General features: G+C 42.5%; 1 protein-coding gene across 3 annotated transcripts in view; it reads left to right on the top strand.

Annotated features, from left to right (window-relative positions):
* Nucleotides 1–24,928, top strand: part of POLN (DNA polymerase nu) — a 146,246-nt gene that overhangs the window by 58,408 nt on the left and 62,910 nt on the right. For 2 of the 3 annotated variants that reach the window (XM_032253954.1, XM_032253953.1), the window contains exons 11-13: nucleotides 206–262; nucleotides 1,536–1,589; nucleotides 2,579–2,644. In XM_032253954.1, coding sequence (XP_032109845.1) covers nucleotides 206–262; nucleotides 1,536–1,589; nucleotides 2,579–2,644 — 177 coding nt within the window. The remainder of the gene's footprint in view (nucleotides 1–205; nucleotides 263–1,535; nucleotides 1,590–2,578; nucleotides 2,645–24,928) is intronic. The other variant, XM_032253955.1, reaches the window with a different exon arrangement.

The following is a 24,928-nucleotide window of genomic DNA, read 5'->3' as shown; positions in this document are numbered from 1 at the left end:
CTTTTAGTGCCCATGTAGACAACAGAATGGTTTTGTAAGGGGTTAGGATTAAGACACTTGATAAACTTGAGTTTATTATGCATCTTTATTTTGAAAAATGTGCTCAGTTAGACCATTTATTACAAGGACTTTCTCCAGATTAAAATAAGTGTTTAAGATGTTAAAATGAAAGAATTATATTGGTGGTATTTATTTTCATTTTTAGTTAAATGCTCTGCGAGATCTTCATCCATTACCCAAGATAATTTTGGAATACAGGCAGGTAAGTTAACTTTTTTGTAAGTGAAGGGTATTGAAGGGGAACCATATGGCCCTGTGTCTTTCAACGGAAATCCATAATGGCAGAAGCAGCCCTCCCACTGTTCTCAGGAGAAGAGTTTTGTCAGGTTAACCTTGTACTGGCACCGTTTACTTGTGCCGCAATGTGATTTTACCCAAGTCTGCTATCAGCCCCACTCATGAACCTCAGGAGTCATAAATGGAAGAAGACAATGAAGAATCAGAAGGAAGCAGGTGCACACCACAGCTGTGTGACAGCGGTGTGCATGAGACGCCCAGCAGCACCAAGTCCAGAATTCTCCCACAACCCCCTTCCTGGCTTCTAGGTCTGGCAAGGCTATACCATAGCAGTGTTTTGCTGTCTTGCATTTACATTTATCAGGGATTTAATGAGCGGCCCCCTTCCCTTCCCTGGCTATTTCCCATTTCTCTGTTCATACACCGGCCATTTCCTTCAGAAGTTCTCTGTTGGTTGTGAACCACGTTTTTAGCTTTTGCCACTACCCACAGCATAGGTCCTAGTATTCACTAAGCCTGCGGCCTGCTGTATCCTGAGGGCCTGGCAGCTATGAGGGAGCAAGTTGGCTCCAGCCTGGCCCTTTCTCCCTGCAGTGATGTGAAGGGGCCACCACAGGAGACACTGCGTCAGGGTATTTATCTGTTTATTTTTGCAAATTTCCTGTAAATCTAGAATGACTCTAGAATTAATAGATGTTTTTTTTTTTTTCTGGTAAAGATATACCCGAATTAGATGTATTTTTAGAGTGGAATGACATCTTTCTCTGTGGGTCAGTGTTATTTAATCCTAAGGTCATTCCAGGTCCTCCCGGAGTCATCCAAGGTGACAGTAGCAGCACGTGACTGACACTCTGTGAAACACCATTCACACCATTCCTGTTTAAAGACTGAAACGGGCCAGGTGCAGTGGCTCATGCCTGAAATCCCAGCACTTTGGGAGGCTGAGGTGGGCAGATCGCCTGAAGTCACGGGTTTGAAACCAGCCTGGCCAACATGGCGAAACCCCATCTCTACTGAAAATATAAAAATTAGCCGGGTGTGGTGGCGCATGCCTGTAACCCCAGCTACTTGGGAGGCTGAGGCAGAAGAATTGCTTGAACCCAGGAGGTGGAGGTTGCAGTAAACTGAGATTACGCCACTGCACTCCAGCCTAAGTGACAGAGCGAGACTCCTTATCAGAAAAAAAAAAAAAAAAGACTTAAACAAAGAAAATGATTATTCTTGTCTTCGTACCTTAGGTTCACAAGATCAAGGCAACCTTTGTAGACGGATTACTAGCTTGCATGAAAAAGGTAACAAGCTTTACAGAAAAATAATATGGTTAGGACTGTGGTTTATGTATGAGTTCAGATACATACAGAAGCTTTGTAGTCTTTTTCTTTTTTTTTTTTTTTTAGACGGAGTCTCACTGTCGTCCAGACTGGAGTGCAGTGGCTCGATCTCGGCTCACTGCAACCTCTGCCTCCCAGGTTCAAGCGATTCTCCTGCCTCAGTCTCCTGTGTAGCTGGGATTACAGGCACGTGCCACTGTGCCCTGCTAATTTTTGTATTCAGGAGAGACGGGGTTTCACCATGTTGGCCAGGATGGTCTCGATCTCTTGACCTTATGATCCACCTACCTTAGCCTCCCAAAGTGCTGGGATTATAGGCCTGAGCCACTGCGCCCTGCCAGAAGCTTTGTAATTTTAGTAAATAATGAAATAATCTAATATTCTTGAAACTGTGAACCATGTTGTTGGTATTATTTAGGTCTCCTTGCAGCATAGGTTGACATTATGCCTTGAACCCTCTGTTCATGTGGAAGCTCTAGCTGGCCTGCTTTCACATCCATTATTGCATCTCTGTTCTGGACTTGTGTGAGGAAGATGATACTGTTTTAGTTCAGACTTGAGAAGACTGCAGTCAAGGGATGTTCTCTGACTCATTCAAGTTTACACAGCCAGTGACAGAACATGTTATGCACAGCCCCACCTTGAGCCCACACCACGCTCCCCACAGCCCAACAGCCCTTCCTCTCCCCATGCACAGGATTGTAAGTGATGTCAAGTCCTGCTGCAGTTCCTACATGGGATGGGGGAAGCTTCCTTCTTCACCCTTCCCTGATCACACATCAGGAGCTTTGTAACCCCAAGGACATTTCGGGGTTGGAAGTTTAGGGCCAGCTGCTTGTTGGCCTCTGGAGGAGCAGCGAGTGTTGTGTGTTGTGGGTGGAGGCTCTGCCTCATTCTTGACCTCGTATAGCATTGCCAGAGTTTACACTGATTTTTCTTAACTAATAAAGGGCTCCATTTCCTCTACATGGAATCAGACTGGAACTGTGACTGGAAGACTTTCAGCCAAACATCCTGTAAGTTGTTTAAACAACTGTCTTTGTCAAATGCCGTTTTCCATACCTTGCTTTTGAGGTTTTGCCTCCATATGTGTTTGCCTGTGCACTTTCTGTTTCCAAGAGGGGACTTCATACTGATATGTTGTGTTTTATTCTGTTTATTCTGAGAACAGAGTGGGAGGACAAGATAGTGGGGTCCTCTTCTCATGAAGTGCTGAGTTAGCAAGGGAGGGCTTCACACCCAGAAACCCATGCACTCCAGTATGAGGGCAAAAAGGGCACCCCTCCCCTCTTCCTTTTCAGATTTGTGCCAGGCAGGTGATTTCTGATTTCCAGAAATGTGTTAAAGTATCTGACGCCATGATGACCAGCTCCAGATTTTGGTGTTTGTTGAAGCTGTATCTCTGATGAAAAAAAAAAAAAAGCGGTAAATGCCCTTGAACTTATGATGCAGCTTTAATAACACTTAAAGCAATTAACTTTTTAAATGAGTCTATATTTTGAACTAAAAAAGACTCATTTTCTCATTACAGAAAAGTTTCTTAGATACAGAAAAGAAATAAAAACTAATAAAAAGTCACTTGTTATCCACCATGCAGAATTGTGGTGTCTACCTTTCCACACTTTTTGCTAAGCACATATATTTATAAAATACAATTTTTTCTATAAAAATAAAGCCATGCTATTTTATATCATGCTTTTTTAACATCTCTTGATATCATTATACATTAATAAATATTGATTTGAATCTGTATTTAGATTTAAATATATGAATTAAATACGTGAATGATTTAAGTACACACTAATATATATAAATAAAAATATATATTCATGGTAAATAAATACAGGTATGTGGAGGTTTACAGAATAAGCAAATGTTAGTCCTCTTTCCCTTCCCTCTGTAACCTGTGTCTGTCCATGGGTTCCTTTCATTAATGGTCAGGCCTTCATCCAGGCATTTGCATAGATGGTGTACTGAGTACATGCAGGCAGAGGGACTGTGTGGGGAAGAGGAAGAGAGGCTGGGATGGGCTGTTTGCCCTCGTCCTGTGGCCTCTTGGGTGAAAGGATGTCCACTCTTGGTCAGTCAGCTCTTGGTTGCCAGCTGTCTCTGCCTTACACTTTAGGGAGCTCTTCTGGGGTCTTTATCTAGTGAAGAGTAGTAGTAGTAGCAATACTAATGCAAATACCAATACCAACATCAATATCAACGTGAACACCAGTGCCATCTCCTCTGAGTGCAGGCGCTGCTGCCACGCTGCCCTTGGGCTGATTTCTCAACCAACCACAACTGCTGTAGTTTTCTCTTAGTTGATACTTCTTATCTGGGAGTTATTTAGGAATTCTGCTGATAAACTTTTTGTAGAAGTCCTTGCTTTTGCTTTTACAGAGTTATAAGTTTCTTTCTCCATTACATTTTCAGTTAATTTCTTGCTGTCTTTTATTCTCTTCCAGAGGTTTCTAAAAGTCTGGTTTGCAAGTAGCACTCCTCCCAGGTTCTCAGTGATGCTCTAATTTTACCTGTTTATTTTTCTGTTATTTCAGTTGAATGTTTGGAAAGATAGGATATAAACAAAACATGTGCATTCAGCCATGACCTGGAAGTCTGTGTCATCATTTTAACAGCTGCATTGTATTCCATTTAATGGCCACCCCTATTGATGGTCATTTACATTGTTTGCAGTTTTAATTACTTTATAGAGATACCATAAACACACTTGTACTTTACCTTAGCAATACCATACCAACTTCAATAGCAATACCAATACTATAACCAATACCATAAACATTTTTGATACTTTTTTTCTGTTGATTTCTGTAGCATAATTTCCTAGAGATAGAATTTCTAAGTCACAGTGTATATGTATTTTTAAGGCTTTACATTGCCAAATTAGCCTCCTCACCAAAAATAACATTCCCACCACATAGCGTGTGAAATGCTTGGTCTCCTAATCCTTGCCAACACAAGGAGTTTTCATTTTGGTTACTTTCCTGACTCATTTTTTCAATTTCCATTTCTTTAAATATTTGGTGAGGTTGACTACATAAAGCAATTATTCTTCTTTGAATTGCCAGTTCCTGTCATTTGCCCATTTCTCTGGAGGATGTTTATTTTTTCCTATGGATATGGAAAAGCTCTTTATATAATAAAGATTAACCCTTTATAAAATGTTGAATTATTTTTCTCCAGTTTTCTTTTGCCTTTACTTTTTAAGATATATATTCTGGTTTGCCATACTTAAAATGGCTTTTTAAAATTATACAAATAACATGATATTTCTAAAGAATTCAAACAATATATAAAAATGCAAATAAAAAGTAAAAAGTCACTCAAAACTCCATATCCTCGCTATAGCCATCATTAACATTTTGGTGACCATCCTCTAATTTATCTCTTTATGCACACACATATTTACATAAATGGGATCATATTATATATGCTGTTTTTATTGTAGACACTCCTCTCACACCCACATACCTCAGCCCTCCATCCTCAATCCCAGTGCTCTTGGTAGCCCATAATAGCAGCCTAGAGCTTATATATGCATATTTTCCTTCTGACTTATTATATAATCTCATACAGGCCCATATGTATCTGTACATATACACACAGAGACATGTACTAACTTTGTCATTATTTATTTTACACATTTAGAATTTTCCTTTCCTGCCTCTTGCTTTTTGCTCTCAGCAACAGCTTGTGGGACTCCCTGCAGCTCACCAGACAGAGCCCTGTCCCGCTCTAGCTGTGTGTGTTCCACACGTGGGTATGTTGTGCTGTTGCCCTCTAAGAGTAAAGCTGCAATGAACACCATGCATGTATGTCCTATTGTATTGGTACTTGTATTTTTGTGGGACAGATTTTCAGATATGGAATTAATAATTACTGTACTGGGTACAGAGGATATTACATTTTTACTTTTAATAGCATTTATTAAATTGCCTTCCAAAATGCTCTCAGCTCCTGTCTCTGCCCTGAGAAATGTGTGGCAGAGCTTTTCCAATCTTTATGTTGACTTTCCCCTGTACCAACATCCCTTATTGTTTCTATCTTAGTGTCATCTTAGACAGGCTGCCCTTAGCTCCAAGATTATTTAAATACTCACCTCTGTTTTCTCATAGAACATTTGTCCTTTACTTTCTCACACATAAAACTTGAATCTAGTATTATTTAAGAAAATACTATGTAGGGTACATGATAATTCCATAAAATGGCTAGAATTTCAATTACTTTCTCTTTTTTTTGCTTAAAGTGCACAAAATACAGTTGACTAATATTTTTTTAAATCAGATTATTAGCCTGGGCAGCATAGCAAGACCCTATCTCTACGTAAATGTTAAAATACTTTAAATTAGCTGAGCGTGGTAGCTACTTGGGAGGGAGGCTGAGGCAGGAGGATCACTTGAGCCCAAAAGTTCCAGGCTGAAGCAAGTTGTGATCACACCACAGCACTTCACCCTGGGTGACAGAGCAAGACCTTGTCTCTTAAAAAAAAAAAAAAATCAGGCCAGACGCAATGGTTCATGTCTATAATCCCAGCACTTTGGGAGGCCAAGGCAGGCAGATCTCTTGAGCTCAGGGGTTCAAAACCAGCCTGGGCAACATGGTGAAACCCCATCTCTACCAAAAATACAGAAAATTAGCTGGGCATGGTGTGCACACCTATGGTTCCAGCCACTCAAGAAGCCAAAGTGGGAGGATTGCTTGAGTCTAAGAGAAGGAGGTTACAGTGAGCCGAGATCACACCACTGCACTCCAGCCTGGTGACAGAGTGAGACACCATCTCAAAAAAAAATATATATATAGGTTATAGCTGGTTTTCAATATTTTCAGAAAGCTAATTTTCTCACACACACCCCCACCCTCAAGAGAAAGTTATTGCTTCTGGATCTTTATATGGAGATTTAAAAAAAAGAAGAAAAAAAGAGTCATTGCTACCAGTTGTGTGAAAGTATCCTTGTGTCTCTCTGTAATACCTCCCTCCCTACCTGTCAACCTTTACCCACGTGCTTGGCAACCACTGACTTGCTGTTTGCCATATAGATTAGTTTGCACTTTCTGGAAACCTATGTGAATGGAGCCACGCAGCACAGACTCCTTTCAGGGCTCCTTTCACACTGCTGTTACTGTGAGCTTCAGCCACGTTGGTCTGTGTTTCAGTAGCTCATTTCTTTTTGTTGCTTGGTGGTATCCCATTGAATCTGTGTAGCCCACGTTGTTTATAAATTCATCTGTCGATCAGTATTTGGGTTGTTTCCAGTTTGGGGATATTATTCAGTTTGGGATATTACCACATACATTCACTGCATATGACGAGTGTCACATCGGTGGGTCCCCGTTTGGGCGCCAGCTGTGACAAGTGTCACATTGCAGTCACCACGTGAGACGTTGATCACCACCTGCGGAGGTCTGTCCTGCAGACCCTGACTCAACGACGGATGAATAAAATGCACTCACACACACCAGAATACGGTGAATCTGAGTGGGCGAGGGCTGGTCGTCAGCTGCTTTCAGAGGGTGATTGCAGCCAACCAGCCACCACTTGCTGCTGCTCCTCACATTTATTCAGTATGGATTTAATAACAGAAGTTCTAAGTCAACACACTTGTGGATAATTAACATAGTTAAAAGAGTGGTTTTACAAATGATAAAAGGTCTTGGTTCCAGGGCCCCGAATAAACACCATTAACAGGTAATTCCCCTTCAACCTCCCCCCAAGAGGGTCATCCAGCACAGAGTTTACATGAGTAAACAGAGACAAAGGAATGTGGGGTAAACAGACTTAACTGGGGAAGTTTTTATTATCCTAATCTTTTACCCTATGACTTAAAGTTTAACATAATGAACTGGCTGCCTTCAGCCCATTCTATTAAAACCTTTCAACCTTCAAAAAGGTTTGAGACTATAATCTTCTAACTTTCCCTAATATTTCCCTAATATTTTGCCAGCCATCCCAAGCAAATCCCAACAACTGCACATCCTTATATGGATATATACTTTTTTTTCCCTTGGGTAAATACCAAGGAGTCAAGTAGCTAGGTCGAATAGTAGGTGTGGGTTTCACCTTTTAAGCAACTGCCAAACTGTTTTTCCAAAGTGGTTCTACCATTTGACATTCCTACCAGCAGTGAATTACTATTCTTTTACACTTCCAGCAGCATTTGATATGGCCAGTCTTTCTAATTCGAGCCATTCTGATAGATGTATTGTGTGGTTTCTTACTGCAGTTTTAGGCCAGTTTTAATTGTATTACCCTAATGACTACTGGAGAGAGTCCTTACATGTGCTAATTTGCCATTCATTTTTCTTTTTCAGTGAAGCATCTAGTCAGATCTGCATATTTTAAGGGGACTGCTTATTTTCTTATTGAGTTTTGAGAGTACAGTATATATTCTAGATAGAAGTTCTTTATCAGGTATATGCTTGGCAGATGTTTTCTTCCAACCTGTGCTTGTCTTCTCATTCTTTTGACACCATCTTTTGAAGAGCAGAAGTTTTAAGTGTTAATGAATTCTGATTTATCAACAAGTTCTTACATGTATCATGCTTTTGATATTGTATCTAAGAAACTTTTGCCTAAACCGAGATCATGAGGCTGATCTCGAACTCCTGAACCTGTGATCCACCTGCCTCGGCCTCCCAAAGTGCTGGGATTACAGGCATTAAGTAACCACACCTGGCCTCTCTCTTTTTTTTTTTTTTTTTTTTGAGACAGTGTCTCACTCTGTTGCCATGGTGGAGTGTAGTGGTGTGATCTTGGTTCACTGCAATCTTCACCTCCCAGGATCAAGTGATTCCCCTGCCTCAGCTTCCTGAGTAGCTGAGACTACAGGCATGCACCACCATGCCCCACTATTTTTTTGTATTTTAGTTGAGATGGGGTTTCACCATGTTGGCCAGGATGGTCTCAATCTCCTGACCTCATGATCCACCCACCTCAGCCTCCCAAAATGCTGGGATTACAGGCGTGAGCCACCACACCCAGCCAGTATTTTCTATTCTTTTACTTTTAAACTGTGTGTGTGTGTGCGTGTGTGTCTGTGTCTGTGTCTGTGTCTCTCTGTCTCTCTCTTTTTAGACACAGGGTCTCACTCTTATCCACACTGGAGTGTAGTGGTGTAATCATGGCTAACTGCAGCCTTCAATTTCTGGGCTTAAGTGATCATTTTGCCTCATCCTCCAGAGTAGCTATGACCACAGATGTGTGCTACTGTGCCTGCCTAACTTCTTAATTTTTTTTAGAGATGAGGTCTTGCTATCCTGTATCCTTTTAGCCAGGAGTTCAAGATTAGCCTGGGCAACATAGATTTCAATAATTAATAAGAAAAACCCTATCTATCTACCCAGGTAGTTACTGTTTCCAGTGCTCTCATTTTCCCTGTTTACAACCAGATTTCTTGTTGACATCATTTTCCTTCTGCCTAAAGGACATCCTTTAACATATCCTGTGTTGTAGGTCTGCCATTGATGAATCCCCCTGGCTTCTGTAGGTCTGGAAATGTCTTTATTTCACCTTTGGTTTTGTTTTTTGTTTTGGGTGTATTTGTTTTGAGACAGGGTTTCACGCCTGTCACCCATGCTGGAGTGCAGTGGTGTGATCTCAGCTCATGGCAACCTCTGTCTCCCAGACGCAAGTGATCCTCCTGCCTCAGCCTCCTGAGTAGCTGGGACTACAGGTGCGTACCACTGTGCCCGGCTAATTTTTGTATTTTTTGTAGAGATAGGGTTTCACCATGTTTCCCAGACTGGTCTTGAACTCCTGAGCTCAAGCCCTCTGCCTGCCTCAGCCTCCCAAAGTTCTGGGATTACAGACCTGAGCCACCATGCCCAACCCTCACCTTTGGTTTTTGAAAGTTATTTTTGTATGGTATAAAATTCTCAAAAGTTGTTTCTTTCTCAGTATTTTGAAGATGTTACTTTCTTCTCACATTGTTTGATAGGAAGTCTGTCATCACTATCTTTATATAATGTGTCTTTTTTCTTTGCTGCTTTTTAGCTTTTTTTTTCTTATCACTATTTTTGAAAAATTTGATTATGATATGCCATCATGTTTATTGTATTTGGGATTCATTGAGTTTCTTCGATCTTTGGTTTATAGTTTTCATCAAACCTGAAACTTTATTGGTGATTGTTTATTCACATACTTTTTATGGTCCTCCTTTTCTCTCCTCTCCTTCAGGGACTCCACTTATAATTACATATGTCAGGTCGTTTTGTCCCATAGCTCACTGAATTTGTCTGTAGCTCACTGAAACTCACTTTTATTCTTTTCCTTAGATTTTTTTTCTGTTTCAGTTTGGATAGTTTCTATTACTATATTGTCTAGTCACTGATTGCTCTAGTTCAATATTTGCTTTATTAGAACCTGTCTGGTGTCCTCCTAGATATTCCCTGTACGTCCTCTATCATAATGCTTATTACACTATGTTATAACATCCTGTACTTCTGTTCACCTCACTGGATTGTAAATTCCATGAGAATGGGAGCCTTTTCTGAGGGCTTCCCTGACACTTCTCCAGGCCTGGCTCTGTGCTGGAATGCAGTAGGCACCAAGTGTGTACTGAATGAAAAACTGGGTGTGTGATCTACTCTTGAACTGTCCCTCAGTGTCTCAAAGTCATTTGGTTTGGGGTCATGAGCAGTATTACGGCCTGTTGACAATGTGGGCCAAGCCTGTTCCCCATGCTGGACTGTCACCCTCTTCACCCTGGGCATGAATTGGTCATGGAGTCTTTTGTTTGTCTAAATCCTCCTCTTTCCCCAACTCGGATACTTTGGGGATCATCTTGTCAATCCTTGTTTTGAAAGCCCCTCTTAGAACTATCATTGTTTATGAAGGCGCGTTGAGGACCTTTGTTCCCATTGCACTGCCAGGAGCCACATTTTTAAATCCAATACCTCCTTATCGCACATGGCTTTGATGTCTCTCCTAATGTTTCTACATCAGCAGGCCCAGTTTTTGTCAATGTCCTCATTTCACTACAGTGCCACTCATGATACTGTCTTAGAATTTATCAACATTATGTAATTCAAAATATCTGACCTTTGACATTGTATTTTTATGAATTCTTTAGTTCTCATTTTTCTTGCAGCATAGTATTTAATTTTTAAAATGTTATAGCTGTATTAGTTGGAAATTAATAAAAATAAATTAATAAAAACCTAGGGATTATTTAGCTGGATATTTGCTTTGGTTCCTTTGTTGATGAGTCTTTCTCCCCCTTAGTTTTTTTTGCCCCCCCTAAATATATGTTCACTGTTGCATTAGCATGTTTGTACTAGCTTTTAGTATATAGCTGGGTTGGAGTCAAATTAACACTTTGTCCTGTTATTATAATGCCTTGATATAATTATCAAAGCATTGATACTTGACTTCTCATACTACCTCCTGCCTTCAAGCCATAGCCCTTGTTGCCTCTGTCAAGAAACTTTTTTTGCCCCTAGATCCCTGAACATGTCCTTCAGCCCAGCTTTCTTGGCCTGGTTGCTGCCTGCTAGTTCTTCTGGTTTCAGTGCAGGCGATGTGTCCTCAAAAGCCTTTTTTAACCCCTCTGCCTCTGTCTGCCTGCCCCTCCCCACATCAGAGCTCAGTGAGATACCCCTTTTCCTAGTAACAAGGCATGGAGCCCAATACAATGAATATGTGTGTATTCATCATTCAGCTTAAGAGCTTCAAAATTACTTGAGTACATTTTTTTTTTTTGAGATGGAGTTTTGTTCTTGTTGACCACGCTGGAGTGCAATGGCAGGATCTTGGCTCACTGCAACCTCCACCTCCCGAGTTCAAGTGATTCCCCTGCCTCAGCCTCCCAAGTAGCTGGGATTACAGGCATGCACCGCCATACCTGACTAATTTTTTGTATTTTTAGTAGAAATGGGGTTTCACCATCTTAACCAGTCTGGTCTAAAACTCCTGACCTCAGATGATCCGCCCACCTCAGCCTCACAAAGTGCTGGGATTACAGGCGTGAGCCACTGCGCCCCACCTGCTCTAGTACATTTAATGTCCCTGTTTATCCTTTCTCAAGTCTGTTCTTCCCAGTTCAGTTCCCTTTTCTATTCTAAATTTAGTCTTTATCATCCCATTTTAATGCTTGCATTTATTTATTTATATTTTCTTAAATATATGTATTTCCTTAAATGATAGATGGTATTTTTTTGCTATTTTAAAGTTTATATAAATGATAGCATATTGTACTTATAAATTTGCTGTTTCCATTCAGCAGTTTGTTTTTGAGATTTATCTATGTTGACAGACATAGCTCTAAATTATTCATCTTGGCTGCTACATAGTATGTCATTGTGCAGATATACTGGATTGTTTCCATTATTTCACTATTAAAAACAATGCTGCAAGGAAAAAAATAATTTTGGGATGAATATTCTTGAACATGTGCGAGGGTTTCTCTAGCACTTCACCAGTATTGCCTCACCATAGGATATGCTAGTATTCAACACTCCCGACATCACTAAACACCCTCCACCTGAGTGGACCGACTCACATTCTCACCTGCAGTGTGATAGAGACCTCATTACCCGACAGACCACCGCACTTGTTGTTACCAAATTTTTAAGTTTTTGCCAGTTTGATGTGGATTAATATCTTACTATGGCTTAATTCACATTAACTACTCATGAGGGTCAGTGTATTTTTATGTTTATCTGTCATTTGAGTTTTTTCAGTGACTCGCTTTCTCTTTTGCCCATTTTAAGTTCAGTGGCTTGTCTTTTTCTTATTAATTTGTAAACATTCTTTATGTATTATGAATACTAGTCTTGTTCACTTACATAAATATCTTCTCTCAGTTGATGGTTGGTTTGTTTTTCTCAGATTGGATTCTATGTCTTTGATTTACAGATTTTTAAAAAATATTGTCAAATTTGTAGTCTTTAAAGTTTTTACCTTTTTGTGTCTCATTTAAGGAACCCTTTCTTACTTGAAGATCATAAAGATACTCAAATTATCTCTTTTTTTTCCACCTATAGTGTTCTGTGATAGCAAATTCTCTCTTAATAAAGTTACTTTTTACATTGAGTCGTTAATTTCCTTGGAATTTATTTAATATAGGTGTGACGTAGAGATCTGATTATTTTTCCATTTGGGTAACTGTTTGTAGTTCATTATAAGAACTACAGTAATTTGTAATGCCTCTGTCATTTGTAAATTTCAACAAATGCACAGTTCTGTTTCTGGGCTCTCAATTCTGTGTCTTTGGTCTATTTCCATATTCTTACACAGTCTTAACTTACTATAATTTCATTATAGATGTGTATTCCCAGGGTGTTGACTACCTAACGTGGTCATTTTTCCATTGCTAGTGATTGCCTTCCCTCTACTGTAGGCTCCTTGAATTTTTTCAATATTTTATTACAAGAAACAAGCACAGTGTCTACCAATTGATAGGTAATCCGTAAATGTTATTGAAGGAAAGAGTAAAACCAGGGGCTTACATCTTAGTTATCGAGTGCTAAATATAACTAACGGATTATTGGGGGGCAATTTTTACGGAAAATACGTAGCATTCTTTCTGTTGTTGTTGTTGAGACGGAGTCTTGCTCTGTCACCCAGACTGGAGTGCAGTGGTGTGATCTCGGCTCACTGCAACCTCTGCCTCCCAGGTTCAAGTTGTTCTCCTGCCTCAGCCTCCCGAATAGCTGGAACTACAGGCACATGCCACCACACCCGGCTAATTTTTTTTTGTATTTTTAGTAGAGACAGGGTTTCACCATGTTAGCCAGGATGGTCTGGATCTCCTAACCTCGTGATCCACCCACCTCGGCCTCTTAAAGTGCTGGGATTACAGGTGTGAGCCACCACTCCTGGCCAGCATTCGTTCTTACAGCCTATATTCACTAGGTAAAGGAATTTCCTCCAGTAGTTTATATATTATTTAAATATTATTTGTAGGTTATGTGTGTGAAGAACTAGCATTTTTCATAATAGCTGTCACATGGCAGGATTTTGATGAATACATTGAATGAATTCTTCTAGTTAAGATAAGAGTCTTAAGAATATTTTTAACAGTGAATGTGTATTTTATAGAAGACACTTTTCACAATTTTAAAGAAAGTTATTAGTTGTTCCAAATAATATATTTAAATAATATATTTTAAATATATGATATTTTGAAGACAGATACTAAGTTCCCCGTGGGTAATTTATTACCACCGGAAGTTCCTGGGTATGAGTTGTACTTTAGTTTTGAAGGATATCTAAATTGTTTCTAGTTTTTGGCTATTAAAATAAGGTTGCTGTAGACATTCATGTACAGGTTTTTGTGTATACTTAAGTCTTCATTTTTCTGGGATAAGTGTGCACAGGTCAATTGTTGGATCATATATTTTAAAATATATTGCTGAATTCTATATGCTAATGTTTATTAAAGGATTTTATGTATATATTTATGAGGGATGTTAATCTGTCTTTATCTGGTTTTGCTATCAGGGTACTACTACTTTCATAAAATGAATTGAGAAGTGTTCCTTCCTCTTGTACTTTCTGGGAGATATCATGTGGAACTGGTGTTAATTCTTCTGTAAATATTTGACAGAATCCTCTAATGAAATCATCTAGGCCTAGATGTTTATTTTTGGAGAGTTTTAAAATTATGAGTTCAATTTTCTTAGTAGTTATACAGTTGCTCATATAATCTCTTTCATATTTGGTGAATTTCAGTTGTGTTTTTTGAAGAATTGGTAATTTTGTCTAAGTTGTGAAATTTAGTTGTGTATAGTTGTTTGTAACATTTCCTTATTCTTTTGATGTCTGTAGGGTCTGTAGTGATATTCCCTGTTTCATTTCTGATATTAATAATTTGTATGTTCTGTTTTTTCTTTGTCAGTCTAGTGAGAATTTTGTCAGTTTTGATCTTTTCATTGATTTTCTCTATTATTTTTCTATTTTCAATTTGTTGATTTCCATATTATTTCTTTTTTCTGCTTTATTTGGGTTTATTTTGCTTTTCTTTTTCTAGGCTCCTTAGGTATAAGCTTAGATTATTGCTTTGAGACTTTTTCTTTTTTCTCATGTATGCATTTTTAGTGCTATAAATTTTCCTGTCAGCACTGCTCTAGCTTTAACCCATACATTTTGACATGTTATCGTTTGTCCAAAAAAAAATATTGCATCAGAGTTAAACATGCAAGGGAGAGTTTACTGAAGATTATAGCAATAGGGGAAAGAGATTAAACTCAACTCCAGATACCACAGGGGCAGCTGGAGAATTATAGCCAACAGAGAGGGTGAGGGTTCAGTAGATGGAAAATTACCAAAAACATCTTGGCTAAGTATCAAGGATGGGGGGGGTGGGGATGGGGGATTGAAAAAAAAAAAAACAAAACACGGGTTTTTGTGTAGTGTTTGGCTGGAGTAGAATAGTTATTGTCAAAAGATTTTCTTTCTCGCTAGGCTGTCCTTTTCCTGGTCATTTGGCTAGTGAGAGCAGGCTTTTGTTAGGTTTTGTTTTTTGTTTTGTTTTGTTGTTGTTTTTGTCTGTGGTTATTGGCATTTCCAATCTACGGGCTTGTCTGGGATATATTAGGCAAAAAGAAACCTGGGGCTCACCTCTGTGGAATTCTTTGGGTCCCATGGTCCCTGGCCAGTCTGCTTTATTTTCTCCAGCTTTCTGAGTCTCTTATACTTGCCCAGGGTTTTAATTGTATCTTGGGAAAGGGATAGGGAAAGTGTTTACACAATCTTCCTGGAAGCAGAAGTCTCCTTATTGGCAGCTTTAATCGAACACAATACTTGATAGCACAGGGGTAGTTTTGAGAAACCATCCACCGCATATTTTATTCCCAGCACCTCTTGCTACTTAGAGACTGCCTGCCCAGTGGGGCTGAGGCCTCTGTTACTTCAGAGGGAGAGGGAGTTACAGCTGAGAATAAAGGAATCAGTGTTCAACTCTGGCTTTCAACTAGAACTTGTGAAAGAGCACAGCAGAAACAAGAAAAGTATCGGCATGAGAGATCAAAAAGTGTTTTGTTTTGTTAATTTTTGAATTTCAGAAGCTTCCTTTTAAATATCAAGACTCAAAGCCTAGTATTTTTAGAGTTTAGCATTATAAAGGAAGCCATTGAGTAGAGAGGATGCTAGAGACCCACTTCACAGGAGGGAGAGGGTACCTCCTTGGCTTGGAAGAGGTGCTGAGGGGGAGAGCATGAGAGCAGAATCCAGAGCTGAGCACACTGAAAGAGTCTTTGAAAGGCTCTGACTTCCTCCAGCCCCTCTGGGTTAGAGACTCAGAGTGGGGGTGGAAAGCCAGAGGAGGGGAGTGCAGCACCCCACAGGCTTGGTCACAGTCTTTAGGAATGCCAAGCCCAAGGGGGCGGAAGCAGTGCTCTCCAAGGAGCCTGAGAGGGGGCTGGGAGTTCCTGTGGTCCCTGGGTCTTGCACTCCCCTGGTGTGGAAACCAAGGCCCTGCCCACGTTTTCCTGGTTCTCACTGGCCCATGGAGAGCTGTGAGATGGACAGCCAAAGGCCAGGTCCACAGGGAGGGTGCCACTGAGCTTCAGGAGGTAGCAGTGTCGCCAGAGCCAGTGCCAGAGCCCAATTGGCAGAGGACATATGTCAGATGCTGGCCGTGCTGAGAGCACAGAATGCACTGCAATCCTTCATGGACATTTCACCAACAGAGCAGACAGGGCAAGGACATGGGAAGCCAAAGCCCACAAAGGCAGGGTGGCCACAGCTGCAGACACACCCTGCCTTCGGGTGCCAGGGGGTATATAGGCTCCCTGCGTCATCATCCACCACCCCAGACACCTTGGGAAGGAGAAATGTGAGTGGGGGGAGAAAGACAGAGAGGGGAGAGTAGCTGGGCTCTGAATCACACTGACCAAACCCTTTCCCCACATGTCTAAACTGGAGGTTAAAAAACCACAATCCATGTGTTCAGGCAGACTTTTAGTTGCAGATTACTACACAAAACCAAACCCAGCTGACCTAAACAATTAGGGATATGTCTCAGCTTACCTGACCTAGAAGGCTGAAGAAGGGCTAGCTTCAGGTAAGGTTTGATCTGGCAGCCTACATTATATGGGTGCACCCAGCTTCTCTCTGCCGTTTCGCCAGTGTCTCTCTGCACAGCCTTCCCACGTGTCCCAGCAGGCCTGGGCAGTGCTTGCTGAGTTTCTATCCAGTGGGGATGTGGAGCATCTCATGCAGCTTCACAGAAGGATGAAAAAGCGTGTCTCGCACCTCCCTTGGCAAGTGTCTCCCTGTGTCTCTGTGGCCTGATGATGAGGTCTGCTGGTTGGCTTAAAGGAGGCAGGTGGTGGGCACCATCATGAAGATCTAAGTGCCTTTTTCTAAACAAAATGGAAAAGAATGTGTTGCATGGCCCCAAACAGCCTGTGTCCTCTACAAGTGGCAATTTTGTTGTTTTGTTTTTGAGACAGAATCTCACTCTGTTACCCAGGCTGGAGTGCAGTTGTGCCATCTTGGCTCACTGCAATCTCCACCTCCCTGGTTCAAGCAGTTCTCGTGCCTCAGCCTCCCAAGTAGCTGGGATTACAGATGTACAACCACCACACCTGGCTAATTTTTGTATTTTCAGTAGAGATGGGGTTTCCCCATGTTGGCCAGGCTGGTCTTGAACTCCTGACCTCAGGTGATTCACTCACCTTGGTCTCCCAAAGTGCTGGGATTATAGGCGTGAGCCACCATGCCCTGACCTAGTGGCAAATTATTTTATTCCTACCATCAGCAGAAATAAGGGTTACAAATTTTAAACCTGTTCCATGCATCAGTTTAACAAATCCCTTTGAATGTACCAAAAAAAAGTGAAAGAGCTGTTTATTGCTTACCTTTTCAGTTCTAATAGGAAGTATTTTATTCTGTCTACCAAAGCACCAGCCATTCATAAGTTGTTATTTCCTGGATATTCTTATAAAATTTTCTTCAGGGCACAGACTGCACCCCATATGAAGAGGCCTTTCTTTCCTGATGTAGTCTTTAGGTTCTGTTTTCATTACCTACATAAATGATATAAGTACTGTTTCGAAGTAATTCTAATCAAGGCCTTTACATTATTGCCGTCTTATTTTTCTGCTTTGCTGATGAATATTCCTTCCATATAATTTAAATATCTATAAAAAATTTATTAGCAAGGTGTTCATAAATCATATAATTACTGCTAAATCTACACCACTATTTGAAACCCAAATGAACTTTAAAAATCTTTATACTTTATTATTTTGAATGATCTATTATTTTCCTATTTCCATCTAGAGTGAACTGAGCCATCCCCTCATTCCTTCCATCACCTCACAGTGGGAAGAGGAACGTTCTAATACTTTCTGTGCATTGCCTCTTGACTGGGACATATACAGAGCAGGTTCGCTGTGTGCAGTGAACATTGCTATTTTCTCTCTATTCAGTTCACCTTTGGAAGTGCTGTTTGTGACCCACTAAGGAATTGGGACCCACAGTTTAAAATGGATCATCAGGGCCAAAGGCCGGCAGGTGGAGGAGCCTGGCTCTCTTTGAGTCACGCTGCCCAGCACAGTGACCACAGCCTTGCTGACCCCAGGGGAGCTGCGGGCCCCAGGCTCCTGCCAGCCCTGCTTGGCAGAGACTCCTGCTTCCCCAGGGGGCCTGGCCCATTTCCGTGGCTCCTCCCTGTCCCCACTCTGCCCTGCTGGCGATCTGGTGTGACTCTGCCCTTCCTCCCTGAGCATGGGGCTTGTCCTCTTCTCAGAGGAGTGGGCTCCTCTCTCTCTACCCATTTGCTGTGGTTGAGGGTGCTCATCCTTGCTCCTCGGAGCCCACTGCATGAGCACCTCCTTTCCCAGCAGCTTCCACACCCACGCAGATGCTCACGAGCCTCAACTCTCTTCATTCAGCTTTCCTTCGGGAATCTTTAAAAAAAAAAAAAAAAAAAAAAACAAAAAAAAAGGCACGGTGATTTCACTTTTTTTTTTTTTTTTTTTTTTTTGAGTCTCACTGTGTCACCCAGGCTGGAGTGCAGAGGCATATTCTCGGTTCACTGTAACCTCCGCCTCCCAGGTTCAGGAGATTCTCCTGCCTCAGCCTCCCAAGTAGCTGGGATTACAGACATGTACCACCACACCCATCTAAATTTTGTATTTTTAGTAGAGATGGGGTTTTGCCATGTTGGCCAGGCTGGTCTCAAACTCCTGACCTCAAATGACCTGCCCACCTTGGCCTCCCAAAGTGCTGGGATTACAGGTGTGAGCCACCGCGCCTGGACAGTTTCACCATTTTTAAGCCAGATGTTTGGCTTCTCCTCTGAGCTACCCTGTGGGGGTGATGGCTCCTCAGCTCAACTGGTCACACAGGCTGGACCCCAGGGGACCCGGCTGGGCACCAAGGCCTTTGGGCCTCCTGGTATAGCTGTCCCCACTCCTGTCATCTGCACATCTTGGTGCCAGCCTTCCAGCTTCCCATCCACCTTCCTGTTCTCATCCCTCCAGCCAGGAGAGTGTCTCAGAAATGCAAGCCCAACTCCATGGCTCCACTCCCTAAAGTCTCCAGTGGCTCCAGTGGCTCCCAGAGCTCTGGGGGTAACTCATGTCTGATCTCCTCACCTAGCTCTTAGGGCTTTGGGTGGTCTGACCCCACCTGCTTCTCCAACTCCATTTCCTGCCACTCTCCATTCATAGTCATTTATTCCACAGATGTTTGTTGAACACCTATGTGCCAGGCTGTTCAGGGTGCTTGCACTGTATGGGTCAAAACCTCTGCCCTGGTCGGGCGTGGTGGCTCACGCCTATAATCCCAGCACTTTGGGAGACTGAGGTGGGTAGATCATCTGAGGTCAGAAGTTTGAGACCAGCCTGGCTAACATGGTGAAACCCCATCTCTACTACAAATACAAAAATTAGCCAGGCATGGTGGCGGGCACCTGTAATTGAGACAGGAGAATCATTTGAACCCGGGAGGAAGAGGTTGCAGTGAGCCAAGATCACACCACTGCACTCCAGCCTGAGCGACAGAGTAAGACTCTGTTGCCCTCCCCCCCCCCAAAAAAAAGCCCTCTGCGCTGTGGAGTCTTGGGGATGGAGGGCATGAGACAGCCAATAAGCATGTGAAGTGAGAAACAATACAGAGGGTAGTGAAATGTGTGGAACATATGTAGTGGGGGAAAGATTGCCAGCCTCAGGAAGGAGTGTTAAAGAGGTTGGGGGGGCAGCTGAGCAGAAGCTTTAGGGGGTGAGGGGGGCCACAGGGGTGTATCAGGGCAGACCAGGTAGAGGGGGCTGCCCATCCAAGCTATTCACAGGGCTTTAGGGACCCCCACATAGGGTCAGGGCCACGTTGCCCTTCAGGCTAAGGTCAGGCTCTACGAGCCGCTTAGGTGGAGTGCAGGGGCATCAGCCTGGCCCAGGTGCCATAGCAGGTGTGCTGCTGTGGCCCTCACTCTGAGCTCTATGCTGGCTGCCCTCTTCTGTGTTTTTGTTGTGGTTTTCACTTTTATTTTGTATCAAGAAAAATTATTTCAGGAGACCTCTGGCATTGTCTGACACACTCTGGAGGCAACAGAACCTTGGCTTAGGGCAGACCTGAGTTCAAATCTCAGCTCAGTCATTAGCGGTGTTACCCTAGCAAGTTAATTAACTATGGAAGCCTCTCTTTTCTCATTCATGAAATGATAAAAGTAGCACCTTCTTTGCTGCGTTATTGTGAAAATTATTTGTTTTTCATCTTATTCGGCCATCGTTTGTGAATTGCTCCTGTGTGCTGGGCTGTGTAGTAGGTGCTGAGGACACAATGAGGACACTGTGGGTCCTGCCCCTGTGAGGGTGTGCCCAGGGGGCGGAGTGCCATGTGGCTGTTCTGCACAGCCCCTCTCAGGTGCCTCACACAGTCTGGCACCCAGAAAGGCATGCGCAGTCACAGCTTTCTCAGGACCAGGAGAGCCTGCATGCCCTGAGGCTGGCCAAGATCCTGTGACTATCACTTTCCTTCCGCTTCATTCCAGGGGCTGCAAGGATATAGTCAACAAATTAAGAGCAGGGCTGCCATCACCTTTTTGTTATTTCCACCACCTCCCCAGTGTGGCACCTTCCCCCTGGATCTTCCACCAGGTAGGCAGATGAAGACACGCAGGCCACATGGTACCTAGGGAGAAAAGCAACAGGGCCATGTACTCCTGGGTGCAACCCCTTCACCCACAGCTGAAACTATTCCCTGCATAGCGTTTCGCTTACAACTACTGACATTTTAGCAAACGCCACATTGTAGAATTAAGACGTCACCTCAGCACCTTGCTTTCACTGAATGTTAAATAAAAGCTGTTAACATTGAATGTTTTTAGATCGGTTCTCTTATTTGCTTAAACACACCAAGTTCACGATGAAAACAGATGCTGGGGTGTGCCCCATCCCCACAGCTGACACTTAGGAGTGCATCCACTCATGGGAGACTCGGGCTGCCCGAAGCAAGCCATGGGGGCTGAGCACAGGAACCTTCCTCTGCGGGGTTCGGCTGGGCTTATTTAAACAGGCAGCTGAGAAGTGACTTCCATACATTTTGATGTTCACAGTACAGCAGAAAATTGTATGCCCTAGAGGAGATTAGAATTGTAAGAAAATTATTCCAGTTTGCTTCCATTTCCCTAGTTTGGGGAACTTAAAATAGTCCTGCTGTGTGAGTGCATCACTGTGTGCTCTCTCTGCACAGCTCCAGAGTGCTCAGGAGACACGGGCATGGTCTCTGCCCCTGGACATTGGATGGACCTGGGAGATGAAATGGTCATGAGTGATCAACACTAGGGGACCAGCTGAAGTAATGCAAATAACATGATTGACTCCAACAAATTAGGAGTGTGGGGGTTCTGAGGCTTTCACGTGCAGAAACATTCGGATATCACCATTTGCTGTCGGCCTTGGTGGCCAGCTCCTTGCCGGAGGGGAGTAATGGGGAGTCTGGCCCCTCCCAGTAAAGGATGCCTGCAGTTAGTGATCGTACCTCTATTCTTCTTCCCCAAAAGGCACAGTTCCCCTGGGTGCCAGCAGCTGGTGTCAGTCTGTGATGACATCTGCTTGCTAGAGTGATGTCTGACTTCGATGCTCTCATGGGCGTGTGACAGCCACACTTTCATCCACACCCCCAGTGTGCTGGGGGCCACCCACAGGCCTCACCCACACTCAGACTCTCACCCGGTGGGACCCAGCTTCCTCCCAGATGTTCGGGCTCTTGTTAGTTGTCACTTCCCACCACAGCCACTTTGGTTGCCCTTGGTCTTTGGTAGCTCACATGCTGTATGTGCTCATTGTTGACGTAGACACCTGTGAGCATGTGTTTGCTCATGGGGTTTAGACACAGCGCTCTGTCTGATGGCTGCTTTCATCACAGAGGCCCACAGAGAAGCACGGCAGCATTTCATGTGTTTGGGAACGTGAACCCGTGTACTTGAACAGACATTCTCAGATCTGGCTGGTGCACAGTGCCACAACCAACGGGGAGCATTGGCCATGGAAGGCTTGGCACGGGCTGGTACCTCCTCCAGAGAGGCCTTGCTGAAGGGCCACAAAGGTTGGTTACAGAAGAAACACATGTGGTTCTGTGGCAGCTTCCTATCTCCTGATTTCCTGGAAATTTGCCATCAGTGAGGCTGATTTGCCCAGCCTCATTCCTCTGGGGCCTAAAGTACTCTCTCTTTCCCTCAGAGTGCCATGGAGAGTCTCCTGAGATACCCTTTTATTTTGTTCATTTGAACCCTGTGTTATGTGACTTGTGTGTGTGATACACACATCGTGACAGACAGTAACTCCCAGAAGGCCAGATTTGTGTGTGAGTTCATTTTGTGTTGCTGCCCAACCGTGGGCTGCATATCACGGTACGTTCTGTGTAGCAGCACATCATCAGCATTGGAGGGATGTATGCACAAGGCAGAAGCAGAAGGAGAGAGTTTAGTCAAAGGTGGCAATTTGTGTATTATATGTATTCAATTTTCATTATTGATGTGCTTTCAGTGCCTCTCATTCCTTCAGTAAACACACATGTATTACATACTTTCCATGTACGAGGTGCTCCTGGAAAGGGGGATCCAGGTCCTCGGCTGTTCAATATTGTGGTCAGTACTTGGACTGAGAGATGTCAAGGATCCTCTTCAGAGCGTTGTGGCAGACCCCCCAGCCTGCTTGATTAGGGAGCTAGAGGAGGTTTTTTCCTCAAGGAAAGGAAGAAGTCTCCTTGTGTGCAGACTTGAAGGATGAGAAGAATTCATGGTGTCAGAAAGGTGGGAGGTTAAAACGATGATGAGATCCCACTATATACCTGTTAGAACGACTAAGATCAAGAACCAACAACCCCTTACATTACCGTTTGTTGGTGAGGGTGTGGAACAGCAGTCACTCTCACTCCTTGCTGGTGGGAATGGAAAATGGTACGGCCACTTTTTGAGTTTGGCAGTTTCTTTCAAAACTAAGTGTCATATGATCCAGCCATTACACATGTAGGTATCTACCAAATTAATTTGAACACTTATGTCCACAAAAGAACCTGCACACAAATGCTTATGGCATCTTTATTCATAATTGCCAAAAACCGGAAGCAACCAAGATGTTTTTTTAGAGGTGAATAAATAAGCTGTGACACATTCATACTGAGAAATATTATTCAGTGATAAAAAGAAATAAGCTATAAAACCATAAAAAGGCATGAATGAATCTTAAATTCATATTGCCAAATGAAATAAATCAATCTGGAAAGGCTACATACTGTACGATTCCAAATTATGTGACATTTTAGAAAAGACAAAACTGTAGAAAACAGTAAACAGATTAGTGGTTTCCAGAAGTTCAGGGCTGGGACTTGGGAATAAGTTTGGATAGGTAAAGCTCAGAGGATTGTTTAGGGTGGTAACACTATCTTGTATGATACTACAATGGTGGATAACTGACACTATGCGTTTGTCAAAACCAATAGAATGCACACTAGCAAGAGTGAACTATAATTATGTAAATTTTTAAAAGTCATTTGTGAAGTCGGGGGATCTCAAGATAGGAAACAGAATGTGACGTATCAATCTAATTATACTAAATTTGTGTGAAACAACCTCACTGGGAAAAGTTGTTGGGGGGAGCAGGGGAAAAAAAAGACGCCAACCTGAAATGAATAGGGTCTTAAAGGCAAAAGGTAGAAGCAACTGAACACAATTACTGCAGTCTGGTTAATAAAGTTGCTTTCCACAGGGGTACAGGTGAACAATTCTGCTATCACTATGTATATATACTGGAATTAAACATGCAGTTTTTTTTTTTGTTTTTTTTTTTTTTTTGAGACGGAGTTGGAGTTTCACTCATGTTACCCAGGCTGGAGTGCAATGGCGCGATCTCGGCTCACCGCAACCTCCGCCTCCTGGGTTCAGGCAATTCTCCTGCCTCAGCCTCCTGAGTAGCTGGGATTACAGGCACGCACCACCATGCCCAGCTGATTTTTTGTATTTTTAGTAGAGACGGGGTTTCACCATGTTGACCAGGATGGTCTCGATCTCTTGACCTCGTGATCCACCCGCCTCGGCCTCCCAAAGTGCTGGGATTACAGGCTTGAGCCACCGCGCCCGGCCTTAAACATGCAGTTTTAATTCACTGATTTATTTCCCTTAACATAATGGCCTCCAGGCTCATCCATGTTGCTGCTAATGACAGGATGTCCTTCTTTCTATAGCAGAATAGTATTTCATTGTGTATATTTAGCACATTTTCTTCATCTGTTCACTCATTGACAGACACGTAGGCTGATTCTGTATTTTGACTGTTGTGAACAGGGTTGTAGTAAACATGGGAGTGCAGATACTTATTTTTATACTGATTTATTTTCCATACATACCCTGCAGTGGAATTGCTGGATCATACGGTATTTTAATTTTTCTTTTGAGGAATCTCCATACTGTTTTCCATATGGCTGCACTAATTTACTTTCCTACCAGGTACTAGAGTTCCCCCTTTCTTTGCATTATTGCCAGCATGTTATCATTTGCCTTTTTTAAAAAAATAATGGCCGTGTAAATTTACATCAGGCTGGTCTCAAACTCCTAGGAACAAGCAGTCCTCCTGCCTTGGGTTCCCAAAGTGCTGGGATTACAGGTGTGATCCACTATGCCCAACCACAGGCTATTTTTAGATTTTATATTTCGTCACTTCAAATAAGATGCATAAGGCTTGCAAAAGCCATTGAACTCAAAAAAGATGATTTATTATATTTACCCAGATATTGATCATTTCTGTTGCTCATCCTTCATTCCTGAAGTTCCAGGTTTCCCTTTGGAAACATTTTCCTTCAGCCCGAAGAATTTTCTGTAGCATTTCTTTTAGATTAGGTCTGCAGATGA

Source organism: Sapajus apella, unplaced genomic scaffold (assembly GCF_009761245.1).
Source record: "Sapajus apella isolate SASKATOON/1434 unplaced genomic scaffold, GSC_monkey_1.0 scaffold85, whole genome shotgun sequence".
Taxonomy (NCBI): Eukaryota; Metazoa; Chordata; class Mammalia; order Primates; family Cebidae; genus Sapajus; species Sapajus apella.
Note: the sequence above shows the minus strand (reverse complement) of the source record. Positions and strands in the feature narration are given on the sequence as shown.